Source organism: Ziziphus jujuba, chromosome 5, assembly GCF_031755915.1.
Source record: "Ziziphus jujuba cultivar Dongzao chromosome 5, ASM3175591v1".
In the NCBI taxonomy this organism is placed as follows: Eukaryota; Viridiplantae; Streptophyta; class Magnoliopsida; order Rosales; family Rhamnaceae; genus Ziziphus; species Ziziphus jujuba.
In genome coordinates, this window is record NC_083383.1 from 20,578,290 (window position 1) to 20,596,967 (window position 18,678).

General features: G+C 27.8%; 1 protein-coding gene across 1 annotated transcript; it reads right to left on the reverse strand.

Moving 5' to 3' along the window:
• Positions 1-5,136: 5,136 nt before the first annotated feature.
• LOC107421352 (serine/threonine protein phosphatase 2A 57 kDa regulatory subunit B' kappa isoform) lies at positions 5,137-9,718 on the reverse strand. The gene is made up of 2 exons (XM_016030582.4): positions 7,693-9,718; positions 5,137-5,748 (listed from the first exon to the last, which is right to left on the reverse strand). Exons 1-2 carry the CDS (start codon positions 8,878-8,880, stop codon positions 5,392-5,394), a joined length of 1,545 nt encoding a protein of 514 aa, XP_015886068.2. The 5' UTR covers positions 8,881-9,718; the 3' UTR covers positions 5,137-5,391.
• Between the last annotated feature and the right edge of the window lie 8,960 nt (positions 9,719-18,678).

Below are 18,678 nucleotides of genomic sequence, written 5' to 3' on the forward strand. Positions count from 1 at the left end.
ATAAAATTTTATGTTCAAATTGTTTGCCAATATTTTAAGTGCGATTGAACATGATGGATATAAATTGTTTAGTAAGTATAAAGTTGATATGCAATTATTTATGTTTCTATAATTGATTTTTTTTTTTTGGTCAATTTTGTTGAAAATATAATTGAAGAGGTTGTTATCAACGACAATGCTAAACACTAAGAATCTTGTGAAAATGCAAGCAAGTTCATTGATAATCTTATTTGCATATATTATTAGATGAGTTTAGATATATATTTTATATATATTTGAAATTTTTTAGATAAAACAAACATAAGTATATTTTGGGGGGTGAATTTGTATATGAGATTAATAGTTATTTGCAAATAATTATCATACTTATCATGGCAAAAGATTCAAAAGTTATATTAATTTATAATTTCAATCAAAAATTTTATTTGTAGAATGCTATTTATATAATATTTTAATATTTGATTTGATCATAATTAATTAATTTTTATTAATAATTATTGAAATCATCTATTATGATTATACTTCCCATGCATCGCATGGGCTTAACACCAGTTCTAATAAAAAATGAAGCTTGCTAGCTGATTTTGACCAATAAATCAAGTTCGTGAATAGCTTGTGAAAAATTTGATTTTGTTATTTGTAATTACACTATGCATTTAAACAAGTTGCGTATTTAAAATATATAAACAATATTTCTAGCATTTTAAATTTATAATTTTTAAAAAAATAATTCTGTAATAAGATTAATAAAATAAATAAAATTTATTAATAACAATGTGAACATTTTTATTTTAAGAAAACATTATTAAAGCTTTTAAATTTTTATATTGTAACAAACTGAGTTGAAATAATCTCAAGTTCTTAATGAATAAATCGAACTTAAATAAGTTTTTCAAAATGCTATTAGTTTGAGTTGAGCTTAAATATTTGTAAAATCATATGAACCGACTTTGAGAATGCGAATATCCGACTTGACTGGACTTATTTACACCTTTAAAAGAGTGAACAAGTATGCAAAATAGAACAAATTAAGTAAAGAAAAATAAATAACAAGAAAAAAATTGAGAGGCCCTATGTGGGTCCAACACTAATTACTAATAGTAAAGTAGTCATTTGGTATCTTAAATTAACAATCTTATGACATAAACGTGAAGAGAATATCAACTAAATCAATTTCATTTTATTAAAAATTTTATTTTATTTATTTATTTATTTTCCCTTGAAATGACAAGGTTTTACTAGAGGTGTATAATTGACTATTGTTTAAATGATCTTTAGACTTCTTACTATAGGCAAATCTAGTATAGGAGTGCCCCAGCAGGTCCTCCTATACTAATAAAATTATTTTATGTCATTACTCATCCTAAATTTTTTCCATGTTTACTAGTAATTATTGTTGCCTACATGATATTAAAGCCACTATTTCATTAATTCAATTAGCTCTTTTTTTTTTCTTTTTTCTTTTTTTCTTTTTTTTTTACTTTTCGTAGAAATTAAAAGTGTAAGGGGAAAAAAAATCATTTCAGTTTAACTCCAAATTATAGCAAATAAATCATAATTTAAAATATAAAATTTATTTGGATGAAAATTTTTCATACATTATTTATAAGCTACTGCAGTAATTTCTAATACCATTGCTTTCAAAAGTATCTATCATTATACAATGGTGCCTCCTAAACTAAATTTCTGAATCCACTACTGCTTCCTACGTAAGTATGAACTTAAAGAACTAATTTACAATATTAAAAAAAATAAAAAAAGAAACACTAAATTGAAAATCATTTCAATTACAAACAAGATTTATTTTTTATAATCATTTTTTTTTCTTTTTGCAATTGTTATTTATCATACTATTCACGTATGCTTAATCTTTCTAACAAAATAGAAAAATAGAAAACCAAAAACACAAAATGCTTTCAAATGAGGGATTAATTCTTAGTTATTTATTCTTTACTGTATTGTATCCTTTATGTAGACTTATATATAATTTCAATATGATCTTAATTTGCAGATAATTTTGAATGTTTTGCACCAATATGATTGTAAAGATGCAAAATGTCCCATGCTCCATGAGAAGATAATGGATCATTGCTGTTTTAAGGGCTTTAGAGTTTTCTGCTGAGGTAGGTTGGAAGGTTACTTGTTGCGAAAGTGATGCTAACCTTGTTATCCAGAGTGTGGTGTCTGGCCAACGAGGTGGGTTGCATCGGTCTGCTGACGTCTTCCTGGATCACATTCTCAATTTGGTCCATTTGTTTGATGGTCTTTCTTTTTTGTCTGGGTTTCTAGAACTGTGAATATTTTAGCTCATGAATTGTGCCAATGGGTGTTTAAGTTGAACTTTGTGCGGTATGTTCCTCCCTCTCTTTTTTGTAATTCTTGTATCTCTAAGGATCAAGAAAGAGGCGAGTCTGCTAGTTTCTGATCTGGTGCCAAGCTGATTTATTGGCTTGCTTGTTTTTTGGTTTATGAAAGTTGCCTTTTCATAAAAAATGAAAAATAAAAAAAAATATATAAAAAACATAAAAAATAAAATTAAAAATAAAAAAGATCCATGAGAAGATCATGAGACTTATAGTATTAACGGGTCAAATTGCGACTCTCAAATTTTGGGTATCATTCTCCAAATTTCTTTTATACTTTTCTTTTATGCTATAAAATAACAAAAATAACCAGCAAATGGTAAATTCAAAACTCTTTATTCTACTCAAACTTTCACTTAATTGAAAATCATTAAATGGGAAGATTTGCCATCTTCCTATTGTCATATGACCAAGTCGAATATTATTCCATTCCATCCCATTGATGTTTTACATTTACCTGTTCTTTTCATTTAATTCATAACTACACCTCCACTAAAAAAAACTATAAAAAAAAAAAAAAGGCGCACTTGTTCGTTTGTTTATGTGTTTTAGTTTTCGTTTTCTTTCTTTTTTCTTTTTTTTTTATTTTTTTTTTATGAATAAACATGTATGCATAACAAAGTACTATTATGATAATTATTTGGAATGGCAAAATAAAAAAGTACTTATTAAATTGAACATCATTTTATGAACAATTTGAAGTAGTTTTACCTTTAGTATTCTTCTGTTTGGTTTTGTTTATGTTTGTAATTAGAGGAGAAACCTATCATTTAAAGCATAAAACAACGAGATATTCACTTTTGCCCTTTCTGATTTAATTTTTTGCTCAAATGCATCTTTATTTTGGATAATTTTACTATAACATCCTAATGTTTCATTTAATCACTCTTAATAGTTAAAATTATTAGTTCACTTATGTATTTTATTTAAAATGACATATTCAACTTTTTTACTCATGTATATATTTTATTTAAAATGACATATTCAACTTTTTTACTCATGTATATATACAAATAATCCATTTATTATTATTATTATTTTATTTGGAATATTATCATTTGAGGTCCCTAAACTATATGTATTATAACAGTTTGGTCCGAAAACTACTTTTTTAGACAATTTCATCCCTAAACTATGTGCACCACTAGTTCAAATTGCTAATTCTATTCAAATGTTTAACTAAATATGCACGTGGCCGTCACATGCCCATTTTATAAGGGCATTCAAAGTCATTCTCTTCATGCCTCTCTATGTCTGAAGAACTTTCTGTTCCTTTCACCATGTTCATTGTTGTGCTCCTAACATCTTTCTTTCCACCAAAGTTTGGATGATCTTCCTTTGGAGCTTGTGGGATGGTCTTGTCAATAGAGATGGTGAGTAGTAAAGTTGAAATATTTAGTCTTGGCAATTTAGGATTTTGTTTCATGAAGTCCCATTTCAACTTGAGCAATCTAAGATTTTTTTTTTTTTTTTTGATAAGATTTATATTTTCAAAACTTAGTATGACCCATCTATTAGAGAATCATAAGTTTCACTTTTCAGATCATTTTTTTAAAAAAATTCATTTATGGATTAAAAAATGGCTAAAATGCATTATCTATACACCAGTACTCTTCATAATAATAATAATGCAAGTTGTGGCCGTATCAATGCCTTAAATCAATCTACGTTTAAAAGTATGAAAATATGGTTAAATTTAACAAAAATACAAGTAATAATAGAATATAAGGTGAGAAAGTAATTATAGTCCCAATCCAATGCTAGAAAGCAAATTTTTGTGCTCTTTTAGAGCTCTACCACAACAAGTCTACTAACCTGCGTTGTGTGGGATAACCCTTATACATCTTCCGCAACTTCACTGCAGTAGTCGAAACCGTCATGGCTTAGTCAACAAACTGATAAGAGGAACCCAAGTCATCTTGAACATCGACCTCCTTCGGCAACGACTTGTCATTTAGAGTTTTAGACTTTCCAGAACCATACCTAATCAATCTCTAAAGATCCTTGAGGGATCGAAGATGATTTGGAATCTGATATTTCGAAGTCATGAAGTCATCAGAAAGGAGGTCATAAGAGGAGGAGGGCATGTTGAGAATGCCAACTTTGATCGGACATCGAAGCTTGACCATCTTGGAAGTGGAAATGAGCTTCAAAGCCTTTATAAAATGGGCATGTGACGAGCACATGCATGTTCTGTTAAATATTTAGATGGAATCAAGGATTTGGACTAACGGTGAACATTTCAAATGAGTTTAGGGATAAAGTTGTCTAAAGAAGTAGTTTTGGGACCAAACCGTCATAAAGCATAAAATTTAGGAACCTCTAATAATAATATCCTTTTTATTTTTAAGATTTGTTTTCAAATATTGTTTTTTTAACTAGTTTAGAGATAAATGGTGTGTAAATGAATTGGTATTTAATGAATAAAAAAAATATGTTTGGTCATTGCAATTTTATTTTTATTATTATTATTATTTGAATATATGAATAAAAAAAAATGTTAAAATTGTACATTTGAGTAAAAAATACAAGTCCAACTAAAGTTTGATGGCTAAAGTGAAACCAAAATAAAACTTAGTATAGAATCATAGAAATGTATTTTATTAAAATAAACAAATAAATAAATAAAACAAAAGGGGCTAAAGTAAAATTTACCTATAAAAAATTTATATACAGTGAGGGGTGAAAGGGGCAAAAATTTCAGTGTTGTGCAAAAAAAACACAAACTAATAGGAGTTTGGAAGGGCAAAAAAGAAATCAATGCAATTGCCAGTGCAGAAAATTGTGTTAATCCTTTTCATGACCCTTCTAGAAAGCGTTCTGAGGAAGCAGTTAATATCCCCAACAGTAACTATAGTGCATACAGGATCAGAACAAAAGTTACAACATCTAGCTGTAACGGAAATCCTCCAAAAAAAAAAAAAAAAAAAAAAAAATTATCAACCCAGTTATCAGCCATTTTTCATACATCTATTCCAATTTCCCACTACGCTACTAAGAGGAAAAATACAAGCTTGAATTTTAACTTTTAACAAGCAATTGAAGTCGCTAAAGGAGTAACCAGAACAGCAGTATTTCCAGCAATTGGCTGAAGACTGGCTACGTGCTCTAGTCTTTCCCATGCTTCCTTCCGCTTCTTGGTTGCTAAGCTTAGCTCCGCTTCTTCCTCTTTATATTGAGTATGGCAGGAGAGGAACAGCTCATCATCCATCTCTGCAAACATCTTTCTGACATTTAGAGTTAAATTGAGAACTGCTTGATTCCAGTGGTTCTGGACATTTCTCTCTAAAGCTGGTAAAATGACGGGCAAAATCACTTCCCGATTATGTCCAATTAAGTTGACGATATTGTCATTGTTCCACAAGAAAAGAGACCTTTCAGCCACCTGAAACAATTAACAAAATCAGTTGCCATTTCTCTCATGGCAAAAGCTTATATATGAGTCAAAAGCATCTAAAGCAATTAAAGAAAGACAACAACAAATGACCCTCCACATTTCACCTCCGGAAAAAAAAAAAAAGCACAACTTTTTGTAGGCACATGTATCCATAAATAATAAGATATCTACTGTTTTTGACAAATTGGACTTATCAACATAAAAAAGCTAGCAAGTTTGCCACCTTGTATCCTATGCCAGCAATTCTTGCTCAACTGATAAATGACATCTAATGGCCTAAGAGAAAGAGAACATGATTATCACTATCATTATCTTTCTATACTTCACCACATGTAATAATCATCAATTGACCACATGAGCTTTCAATACAGAGTCTGAGGTTGTTTTGTGTCCAAAAAAGAAAAAGACCCAGCAACTTAAAGCAGGGTTCCTTCAAATGTTGACACCAAACAGATAAATAAACCTTGACACGTTTCAAGTTCAACCAACGGTGCTTATTTCCTAAAGCTCAGATGTGGCTGTTCTGATTTTTCAACAAACAATTATCACTACTAGGAAAAAGAAAACAGTCCAGAAAAAGACAACAAACTCCACAACCTAAAGACCTATAAATTAGATGCTTGTGAATGTGTACAAAGGAGAACAGAATCAGATGATATGGCTCTCTATACATTTTACAACGAAGAAAAACAAAGACCATGGCTCCCACTAGTAACAGGACTTGTAACTTGAAATGTTTTTTAACCAATTGTTTGCTCCTGTCATGATAAGATTGGGCTAAAGATTCAAACACTGCCGTGGATGCAACTTTGCGGCAACCTATAAAAGATTACTGTGAATCAAAGAAGCCACCCTACTTGAGCCAATTCAGGAAAACTTCCAATAAATATGGTTAGGCGAACCACGTAAAGCATCATCAATTATAACCATCTTGGCATATATCAAACCAGTTTTCCTACATATAAGGAAAAACACAACCTACACTGTTCTATAACAGCAAAAAATAACCAGAAAGTCTAGATAAGAAGATCACGAATCATAGTGGAAATATTTTGAGCCATTATTTGCAAGTCCAAATACAAACTCCAGGATGGTGAAAACACATTATTTAACCCATTTAAATTTTATATTTTTTATTTCAGATGTCTCCAAAGTGATATAACATAACTCCATGCAAATGAAATTGCCAAAATAGAAACAACCAGTATACATAAAATCACTTGTAACTGAATCTGATAATTTCTGACCCAAAAATCAACATCCATGGCACTCAGAAATGTTGTAACATGAAAAGGAATGATGCTTTAACACAAATGGAACTAATTTCTTCCTCATTTGAAAGTGAGAACCAAACCATCGGAAAGAAATCCAGAATTTTCTATGTTGTTCTAGACTTTTTTTGTTTACACTAATTTTCTGAACAGTACTGATTTGCCAGTCCAAATTATTGCTGCCTTACAGGCTAAAGAACTATGAAAGTAATTACCTCATATGATCTAAACGGAGTCTATTTATTGAAAATTTGAAATAAATAATTGCCTATTTGCATGTCTTCAACCATAGGTATTCATCATCAAACTAATGAATTGCCACCCATTACCCATTACCCATTAGTCCATTGAGCTTGTAGGCAATTAAAATTGTATAACGGCCAAATTCTCAATCACAAACCCTTTTAATATAAACTTGCAAAATAATAAGATGATTTCTGAACATGATAGAAATTGAGGAACCAAAACATAGCTAACAACAAGCAGAAAAACCTGCTTCAAAAGAGGTCTAAACTAATTAAAGATTAAAGCATAGAAAGATCACCTCCTCTTTAACAAGAAGCAGAATAACTATTAAACATCAAAGCAAAAGAGGTGTCAATTTACTGCAATTTCTTAAACCATAAAAGAAACACAAGGAAGAAAATAAGAAAAAGAGTACCTGGAAGTGTAAACTGTTAATGCAACATCCAATCCGCCAGAACAAAGGGACCATGACCTTTTGAAATTCCGCCATGCTAATTGCTTCCATAATCTCTTCTATCTCACCCAAGAACATCACTTCTTTCTGACTATTTGTTACTGGCCAATACTTCAACAAACCCTTTATCACAATGCTCGCTAACTTTTGCTCCTTGTCTAAAAACTGCATAATACAGTATGACAACTGTTGAAAGTAAACCCCCAAAGATTTCGGTTTGTGCAGCGGAATCAAAACCCTCCACAAGAATATCTTGTGTTCCTCTTTCAGTGGTAAGGCAAACCCACTAATTATACTCCCATATATTTCCAATAACTCAGCAATCCCATTATGTCTCTCGGTCTCAAACACAAACCGGTAGATTATATTGTTTATGGATTTCCTCATAAAAGGTCTATGAACCATAAATTTCCCATAAGCCCTATGCAATATGGTCTTCAAACAGTCCCTCTCTCTAGGATCCTCGGAATCAAGCAAGTCGAGCAATCTCAAAATGAACGAATGGTCTATATATTTTTTTGCTGTTTTAGCATCTAGACATGGAGAAGTAATAAACTTAAGCAGCAATTCATACACAAGTTGCAAATGTGGCCAAGCAGGATCGAACATTGGCTCATCATCATCGTTTTCACCGTTGCCATCGGTCATACCAGACCGGTAATTAGGCGGAAAAACTCTAAACAGATTCACAGCACACATTCTACACATTGCAAGAATAGCATGCTCATTGAATTTCATCGACCCAGATGCCACAAAATCCACAAGTTCAAGCAAAGTCTGTCTTTTAACATCTTTCTCCGCAGAATTCTTAGTTGGGTCAGTGAAATCAAACGTGACACAACAAAGGCTCACCTTGCTCACAAACAGGTTCATCTTCTCCGTACTGCCCACGTCCTTGAATGGCACCAACGGCTCGATTCCTGCAACCATACTCACCGGGAACACCGCCGACGAAGTGCGTTTGGCGGCATTGGATCGTCCACCGGTAGCCCCATTCCCACCGTTGGATTTGGAAGTCCCCTGCCCAGAGCCTGAAGAGCCATTTCGGGAACTGGACCGCGGCGAGCCCGACCGAGGCGACTCGGGCCTGCCGGCCGAGTCGGATTTCAAGGACTTCCGTGGAAGTTTACTGAGAAATTGCTTCAACATTGACGAACGAAAAAAAAAAAGATGGAAAAAATTATACTACCAAATATCAATCAAGGACAAGGAGGGGTATTAGATCAAAATCATAAGGGCTAATCCGGTAACTTCCAACAGGAAAACCCTAAAAACCGAGGTCTCTAGGTCACGGATCTGGGTTAAGATGTGGAACGAAGAGAAGAGCCAATGTTCGAGATCCACGAGTAAGGAAATCGATAAAGACAGCAAGCTCCGGCATTGAATTCGAAGAAATATCAGATCTTGACGATGCGGATATCATTCAATGCGGAAATCGAACTCGAATCCTATCTGGGATTCTGAATCCCCTTGCATTGATTAAAAAAAATAATTGAAAATTTCAGATTTTTGATTTCGAAAGTTAGGTCAGAAGCTCACAGATTCCCGCTATAACCCAAAAACAAACACACACACACACACATATATATATATACACAAATATATATATAAATATATATATATATATATAGAGAGAGAGAGAGAGAGAGAGACAGACAGACAGACAGACAGACAGAGAGAGATTACAGAGAAAGCATGTAATGATGTAGGAGCTTGGTGGAGGGTCACAAACAGAGAGCTGAGATAGAGAGAAAGAGAGAAAGATGGAGATCTATTTGATGGGGTTCGAAGAATGGGAGTCCCGGCCCACAAACAGTGAGATGTTTGACGTTTAGATGGCGATCTCCATGAAAGGGGAATTAACGCTAACAAAGGTCCGGTTAATGTTAACCCCCTTTCTTTTTTGGGTTTCGTTTTTCCTCGGGTTGATGAGAAAATTATGGCATTTTCTCGGAAAATGCAAGGTGCTTCCTTCTTAAGACAACCGCCCGCGTACAGGTTGATATTGTGTTATAACATTGATTTTTTTTTTTTTAAAAAACAAACAAAAAAAAAAAGAATTAATTAATTAGTTTTAATTGGGATGTTTTGACAAACTTTGAAATTTTTCTACATTTACCTTTCTCTTTTTTTCTTAATTCAAAAATTTATTTTATAGTTTAGATATTTTTGGGATACCTTTGCTTTTTTATTTCTAGCATAAATTTCCTTTTTGAATTTTACATTTTTATAATTTCTTCCCCTTTTAGTATAAAAGCATAAAATGGACCAAAATAATAGATGAAACCAAAAATAATTAAAGTATTACATCATATGTTTTCTAACTTTCTAAAAAAGCAACATGTTTGCCTCTTCTTTTTTTTTTTGATTTTGTTTTGCTTTTAGTAAATTGAGTATAATTTATTTATTTTAATTGTTTTTCTAATAATAATTAAATTTCAAATCAATAATGCAATAAATATTAAAATATTGATAAATTTATTTACAAAATGACGTATGAAAATATTATTAATTCATATATTTATATAATCTAAATTTAAAAAATTAAACTTTTAAATGGATAAATAAATTAAAAATAATTAAATATTATTACATCATCTGTCATATTATATGGTAAATAAATTTGACAATTAATTTGGTAAACTTAGCATTATTGATCTTAAATGGCTACAAATTTAAGGAGAAGAAAAACATAAAAACCAAATGAAATACAATTTGAAATAACCAATACTACATGCACTAAATTTTTTCACCAAAATTTTGATAACCAATTATATAGTTATTTTTTAATGGTCGTTAAATTAATACTGTCATATACTCATGGGAACCAAAATTATTAAAAAGATATCAAATTATTGGATATCAAAATTTTGATAAAAAAAAAATTAAGCACTCTAGATTTACTGTGAATTTATAATTTTTCTTTTTATGTTTTATCTTTTCTTTCATATTTGTAATTAATTGATACATTTAACAATTTTAACTATCACTAACTAATAATAACCAACATTAAAGTAAACAAGTAATACAAAATTTAGCCCCAAAAAAAAAAAAAAGAAAAGAAAAACAAAATAAGTTAACAAAAACTAGCAAGAGCATCTTCAAAGGTATTGCACTTTGCTATTGCAATGCCAAAATATAACATAGATATTGTTTTTGTGCTCTCAAATGGCATATTACAAAAAATACTAGTTGTAAATTTTGATAGTGAATCCCATTACAATAAAATTCATAGGTTCACACAATTAAATTATATAATTTTTAATTTTTAACTTTTTTTAACTGTTAAAATTTGAAAGGAATGGGATGTAGTTTAACACACTTTCTATTTTACGATTTTTTTATCTGCTATGCCCCATTTTACAATTTTTTTTTAACTGAAAAACCGTGCAAATTTCTTTTTTTTCTTTGGTGAATGAAAATCTTCAAACTTGAAAAGCAAATATAACAATTAAAAAAAATAATTCTAACTTGAAAAAGCAAATGAAAACCCATGTTAGTAAATAAAACTTTAAATATAAAAAATAAATAAATTTTAATGGATGAGAAAAAAAAAAGTAATAGATAAAGATGTATAATTGTGACAAAAATTTAATATAATATGATTAAATAAAATATATATTTGTCAATTTTATTTTTTGTCATAGGCTATTAGAATAAAAAAAGGAGCCAAAATTTGACATTTATATTGACATTTACTATTGGAGAGCTTATACCATTTTGCCACAAGAGATTCTATGATAATACTTCATTTTGAAATATGGTAGTTTTAGTTTCAATTTTTTTATTTTTTATCTAATTATATGTAATTTGCTTATGTTACGTATTAGATAATAGTAGTTATACTTTATTAAATGTCCTAAACAATTAAAAAATTGAAAGAAAAAACAACAAAATAAAACAAAAACCCAACATGATTTGAAATTATATTCAAATAAGCAAATTACATGAGAAAAATAAAATATAAATATTAAAAACCAACCATGTTCTCGGATATAAAGTACAACTAGTTCAGTTGATAAACTATTCATATTTATTGAAAAGTCATGAATTTGAGGTAACAAAATCAATGACAGAGCCAAGATCTTGATCTTGGGAAAGCCAATGTTTTAGTAACAAAAAAAAAAAGAAAAAAAGAAAAATCATCATAAAAAATTTCAATATACAATATTGGATAATAGCGAAAAAGACCAACAAATATTTTCATTTTGTACTAGTAAAAAGTATATATAATTTTACTATAATAGTTTACCTCTATATCAATTCATTAACAAAAACAAACCATAAATTAAAATAATACCAATCATTCTTTTAAATCTCTAAAATCATCTGAAATTGAATATATAATTTTTTTTTTTTTTTTGATAACATGTTTCTCTCTTCTAAATAAAAGTGTAGAAAATTTAAAAAATAAAAAATAATGCAGAAGTTATTGATTTTCTTGTGTAGATGGAATGGAATTGTAAAATATATAAAAGATTAAAAACTGGAAGTGAATATATACCAAAACAAGAGAAAATTTTTGATTTATTTATTTATTATCATTGTACAATAGATTATATGGTATGAAACGAATAAAAAAATGTATTGTTTATCTAAGTTTAGTTTGAGGTTCTAGTTTGGAAAGTATCAAAATTTTGAAAGAATTTAATTTTAGAAAATTAGTTGATTGAAAATTAATTTTCAAAATTGAATTTTTAATGAATATTTGGCAAAATATTTTATTTGTATAAAGATATTTAAAATTTACGAGTAATTTATTATTTTGTATTTTAAAATTTGAGAATAAAATTATCTTTTAATAACATATATAATACTAATTTTCTTATAAAATTTTAAAATGATATTTTTTTTAAAGGATATATTTTTCAACTTATTTTTTACATTATAATCTTTTATTTATTTTGGATATACAATTTTCTCCTTCTAAAAGATATCTTTAACACAGAAATTGTTTTATCTTTTTAGAATTTAAATTTTCATTAATTTTCATATTTCTCAAATGGAGTATAAGAGATATATAAATTAATTAATTGGGATCCATATAAAAAACTCCAAAAAATATAACTTGATTTTGAGACTAAAAAAATTAAAATTAATTTTATAAAAGGGGCTAACTAGGATAAAAAAAATTCAAAAAAAATATAATATACATAAAGTATTAAAAGGAAAATTTGGGGGACGGGGCAATGCCCTTAGGCAAAAACTTAATTTTTTAATAAAAAATTATCATAAATAATAATAAAAAAATCATAATATCAAACGACGCCTCAATTGTCTCAATTTTTTTTTTTTTGATTTATTGTTTTAGGTTAAAAAACAAACAAAGTGAAAATAGAAGTACGATGCATGGCTGACACGTTACGTGGACTTGGTTGACGGATTTGATGGCATCTTGGCAGCGTGCTCTGCTGGTGAACGGTGATATGATACATAACCTACTGATCTAGGTTATGAAAACGACCCTATTACCAAATAAAGACAAAAAAAAATATGAAGACGACTCATTTAGTGAATTTAAAATTATCTACTTATTTGGAATAAAGAGTACTGGCAGCTGCCAGCTAACCATCCTGGATTTTATGGATTATATAATATATTTAAATTTTTTTTTTAGTATTATATATTTTTTTTCTTACACTGTTGATTTTTTCGTAAAAAATGTTTAATGAAATGATCCGATGATGAGAATAGATCAGATAATTTTATATATTATTTTTGTTATTTTTTTTCTTCTTTTTCTTCTTTATAAATATTATCAAATCTGAATCTCAATTTGATACAGAAAAGAGATCCTCACGGGTATCACTAAAATTGCTTTTCTGTTCATCACTATAATTAATCATATTTTTTATTCCTTATTATTTTGCTTTCTGCCCATTATACCCACTCTATCATATAGGGATTTTCATCTTCGAAGCACACCTCTCTCTCTCTCTTTCTCTCTCTCTCTCTCTCTATATATATCTTTCTCACACCCATGGGAGTTTCCCATTTGGAGAGGCAAAATATACAACAAAAAATAAAAGAAAATAATTTTAATAATCAGAAAATATAAATTATAAAGAAAAAAAAATAGAAACAAAACAAAAATTGCCTCGATATGGGTGTTTTGGTAGCACAAAGGAAAGGAAAGAGAAGGTGAAAAAAAGACTAGGAAGGTGGCATTTTTCTGTTTTTTGTTTGTGTTTGTGTAAGCGCAAAAGAAGAAAAAGAGTTCTAGAGTTTGAATTTGGAGTTTGTGTGTAACGGAGAACAAGTTTTGCAAGAAAGAAGAAAAAGAAAAAGATGAAGGAGAAGAAGAAGAAGAAGAATATGTGAAATTACTTGATATATCCTCGCTTAATTAGCACGTGCACAGCACATGATCATTCTGTTAAGTATTTTTAACAGAAATACTAACGGTGTAAACGAAAATAAAGTTTAGGATGCACAATGCCAGAAAAAAAAAAAATTTAGGATGTACTGTGTCAATCCTGATAAAATTCGGGGTGCTTAGCTGTTCATATGCCTTTGGAATAATTTAAAGTGTTGTACGAATGCATTTTCTGATAGAAGTTATTTTTATTAAAAATATTTAATAATTAAATATATATTTTTTCAAAATATAAGATTAAATGTTTTAAATGTATTTAAAAGTATTTGATTGAATATTTAAATATATTTAAACATATGAGATCGAATATTTTTAGAGATAAATATTTTATATGTATTTAGAAACATATGATTGAACATATCAAATGCTTTTAGAAATATACGATTGAATATTTTTTAAAATAAACATATTAAATATATTCAAAAAAATATAATTAAGTATCTCAAATATATTCAAATGTATACGACAGAACATATTTAGAGACTTTAATACTTGTAAGATCGAATGCTCCAATGAATACATCTTTTTGTTGATAAAAAATGTTATAATCGAAAAGAAAATTACGTGGAGAGTTTTCGTAACTATCAGTTTCGTTAAAAAATGTTGTGATTCATCATGCAATCACCACTATTAGTTTCCTTAAATAATTTTTGTGAAATGATGTTTAATTTGTAGATGATTTGTGGACAGTTTTTATGAAGTGGTATTTAATTTGTAAATGATTTGTAGAAAAAAAAAACTTTTTTTTTTTCGACTTAGTTAAAGACTATTTAAATTATAGGTATTTTAGGTATTATGAATATTGTATAAAGCTATTTTATATTTGTCATATATTTAAATACCGATGTATAAAAAACGATACTGTATAAAATTGTTTTGGAATTATGAAAAGACTTTTTTTTTTGTTTCCTTAGAGTATGCTTGTATGATGTATTTGATTATTGATTTGAAATCAATTTTATATATTAATAAAAGTTTTGATATGATCTATTGGAATTGGAAAATTGGATCCTATATAAAATTGGATTAGAAAAGTGGAAATTATGTTTGATATTTAATTCAAAGTATTGTTAAAATTTAGTATTTCTATACATATTAAACAAAAAGAGAGAGAATAAAAACTAACCCAAATAAATATTAGCCTGACAAAATAACGCTACGTTGTTGCCTTGTAATTTATAATATAATTTTTTTTATAAAAAATCTAGAGGGGATATAAAGTCAGAAAAAAAAAAAATACCATTAGGTTGTTCCTCTGTAGAAGATATAATTATTCTAATTACATCTTATGTTTTTTTATCCCTGCAAAAATTACATCTTATGGTTACAAATTAAAAAAAAAAAAAGTTAATTGATATTTATGATTTAATTTTAAAAATAAAAAACTATTCTATTTAAAAGTTTTTTTAGTTGATAACAATATATGATTTTGGCATTCTCATACTAAAAATTGAAAATGCATATATAATTGGTCTCCAAATATAGAATCTCTCTTGACTTTGTTAAATTGAGAAGTTTACGGGGAAAAAAATTATTTCTTCCATACAGATGGCATAGTAAAACCATCTAGTATAAAATTTTGTTTTGGATCCACTGGTAATCGACACTTAAATTTAAATCTAAAAACTAAAATAGAATGTAAAATTATCCCTTTTATGATAACATTAGAGATTTTCTAACTATAATTTTTGTTATATGTATATATATATTAATTGGTTTCAATTATATCACATTAAGACGATATGATATTTTTAATATTAAGATTTTGTTTCTTAGCCTTCAAATCATATCAAAAATCAACATCTAAAATTTAAAATTTAAAATTATAAAATATAAATTTAATGATATACTATCTTCTATTTAGAAAAATAAACCATATTGAAATTTGATATTTAATAAATATAATTTTAAATTTTAACATTTAATACGATTTAAAGGCTAGAAAATAGTTTTGACATTAATTCAAATACTAAAATTCTGATTTGAACATAATTATATTATATATATATTATCATTTATTGGTTAATCATTTTATAATAAATTCATATATATAATTTTTAAAAGTTTATTGAGTTATTTTCATAAAAAAAAAAAAAGGTTCACGGATTATGTTTCAACTCTCACAATTTACAAAATAATAGATAAAAAAGAACCAATCATTTCCACAAAAGAAAATATTTTATATTTCTTTTTTTTTTTTTTTTGCCTTTTTGGGGGTAATTCAAGATGCTTTCGAGTCATCCAATCAAAATATATATTTATTTATTTAAAAGTTGATACGCACATGAAAATATTGAGCGAGAATTTTTAATTTTTAATTTTTTTTTTTTTTGGGGTGAATTTGGGCGAGAATATTTGTCAATTGTTGGATGCTGCAGATTTGAGTGGAGTAGTAGGTGTGACTATTTTCCATTGCACATTATTTCATAGTCCTAATTAGTTTTGACTTTTTTCGCCCCTCTACAGAAGCATCGGATTAATCATCCCACGTGCAGCATGCCCACGAAAATGGAAACCATGAAATTATTTGTCAATAAGAAGCCTACTTGCATGTGCTTTGCCTTTGGCACATGAGTTTTGTGGTTTGACTATATTTTCATAACTTCACGCATTTCTTTTCACTATATGGAAAATGAAAAACAATTATTTATAGTAGATGTAATGAACAATCAATACATAACATTTTCTTTTTCTTTACTCAAAGAAAGTTTTTTCTAAAAATTTTTCACGCGATGTGGAACAAATGCCTATTTTGCATTTTTTTTTTCTTTTATGAATTCCATTTGATTTGTAGAATTAAGAGAATGAGAATTTTTAATTGTACCATCAAACAAACTTTTTTCGTTTTATTATAAATTTATATTTTTATTCCTATTTAAAATTATCATTGAGGATATTTACTAATTAAATAAATTTGTGTTCAGAAGTATAAGATTAAATATTTCAAATATGTCAAAAAATATATGATTGAATATCTTAAATTTATTTAAAAATATGCTATCGAATATTTTTATATATGAATATGTAAATGTGTTTATAAATATGCGACTGAATATCTCAAATGCATTCATAAGTATGCGATTAAATATTTTCAAATATGAACATTTCAACTATGTTAAGAAATATGTGACTGAACGTTTCAAATGTATTTTCAAGTATACTACCAAACATCTTTAGAGATATTCATAATTTTTAGACTGAACATTAATAAATATATCTTTCCATTGCCCAAATATATTATAATCGGAAAGAAAATTTTGTAGAATTTCCATGACTATTAGTTTCATCCAAAAATATTGTAAAGAGTTGTGCTAAAGTTGTGTTTGATTTGTAAACAATTTATGAAAAAAATGGATTTTTTTTGGCTTAATTAAAGAGTCTATGAAATTATGGATATTTTAGGTATTAGAATATAAAGTTATTTTATATTTTTTATATATTTAAATGGTAATGTGTAAAAAATGATATTGTATAAAGTTCTTTTAGAATTGTGAAAAGAACTTCTCTTAAAATTATCTTGTTTTTCCAACCTTATCAATGGATATAATTCAATCTCAATCCTAGATTGTCAAGGTTGTATAATTTTTCTATGGTGCATATTTAATATATATCATAGCAAAGCTCCAAGTAGAAATTTTATTTGACATATTATTAGGTTGACATTTATAAAACTCAAAATATTACCGACAAATTTGTTTTTTCCCCAATAAAAAATGATTATGAAAGGATTGTTTGATAACATGGTTGATTTTAAACTTTTTTACCTAATTATTGTAATTTTCTTATATTAAATATTAGTTATTGATAGTTAGAGTTGTTAGACATCTAAGTTAACAACAAAGTTGAAAAAGAAAAAAATAATAATAATAACAACAAATTGAATACAACTTCACCATTTTGTTTTTGTTTTTCTCTTTCAAGTTTGTAGTTGTTTAACTTCAAATTGTGATGGTTTTTGTTTTTGTTTTTCTCTTTTAAGTTTGTAGTTGTTTAAGATGTCTAACAAACTATAACTATCATTAACTAACATATAAGTAAATAATAAACAATTAGGTTAAAAAAAAAAACTAGAAACTAAAACTTAACTATATTATCAAACAACTCCTAACTTAAAATTGTATGCTTCAAACAATGCTTCATAATTTTAAAATGTCCACGTGAAAATATTAGATCACACATTGTGCATGCTTTGGTGCTAAAACTTTATGACTTGTATATATAGCCTTTGATCAGATACATCAAGGGAAGCTATGGAAAGTTATACCATATCTATATATATATATATATATATATATATATTTGTCAAGTTAAAATTTGACAGGACTCATCTTAAGAGTCCCTTAAAGAATCCTAGGTGGTTGTATTTAGGAAAAGTCCCATGGAACAATCCTATGGAGTGTTTGGCAGAATCCCCATCTAAAGTGTGGATAACTCAAACATTTTCGGATATAAACTCATTTCAGAAATATCTAAAATAGAGACTCGATGTCTAAAATACTATTCATTGGTCAACATTCACTGCATAATTCATACCCAAACATAAAAGTAATACTACTAGTAACCAAATCTTA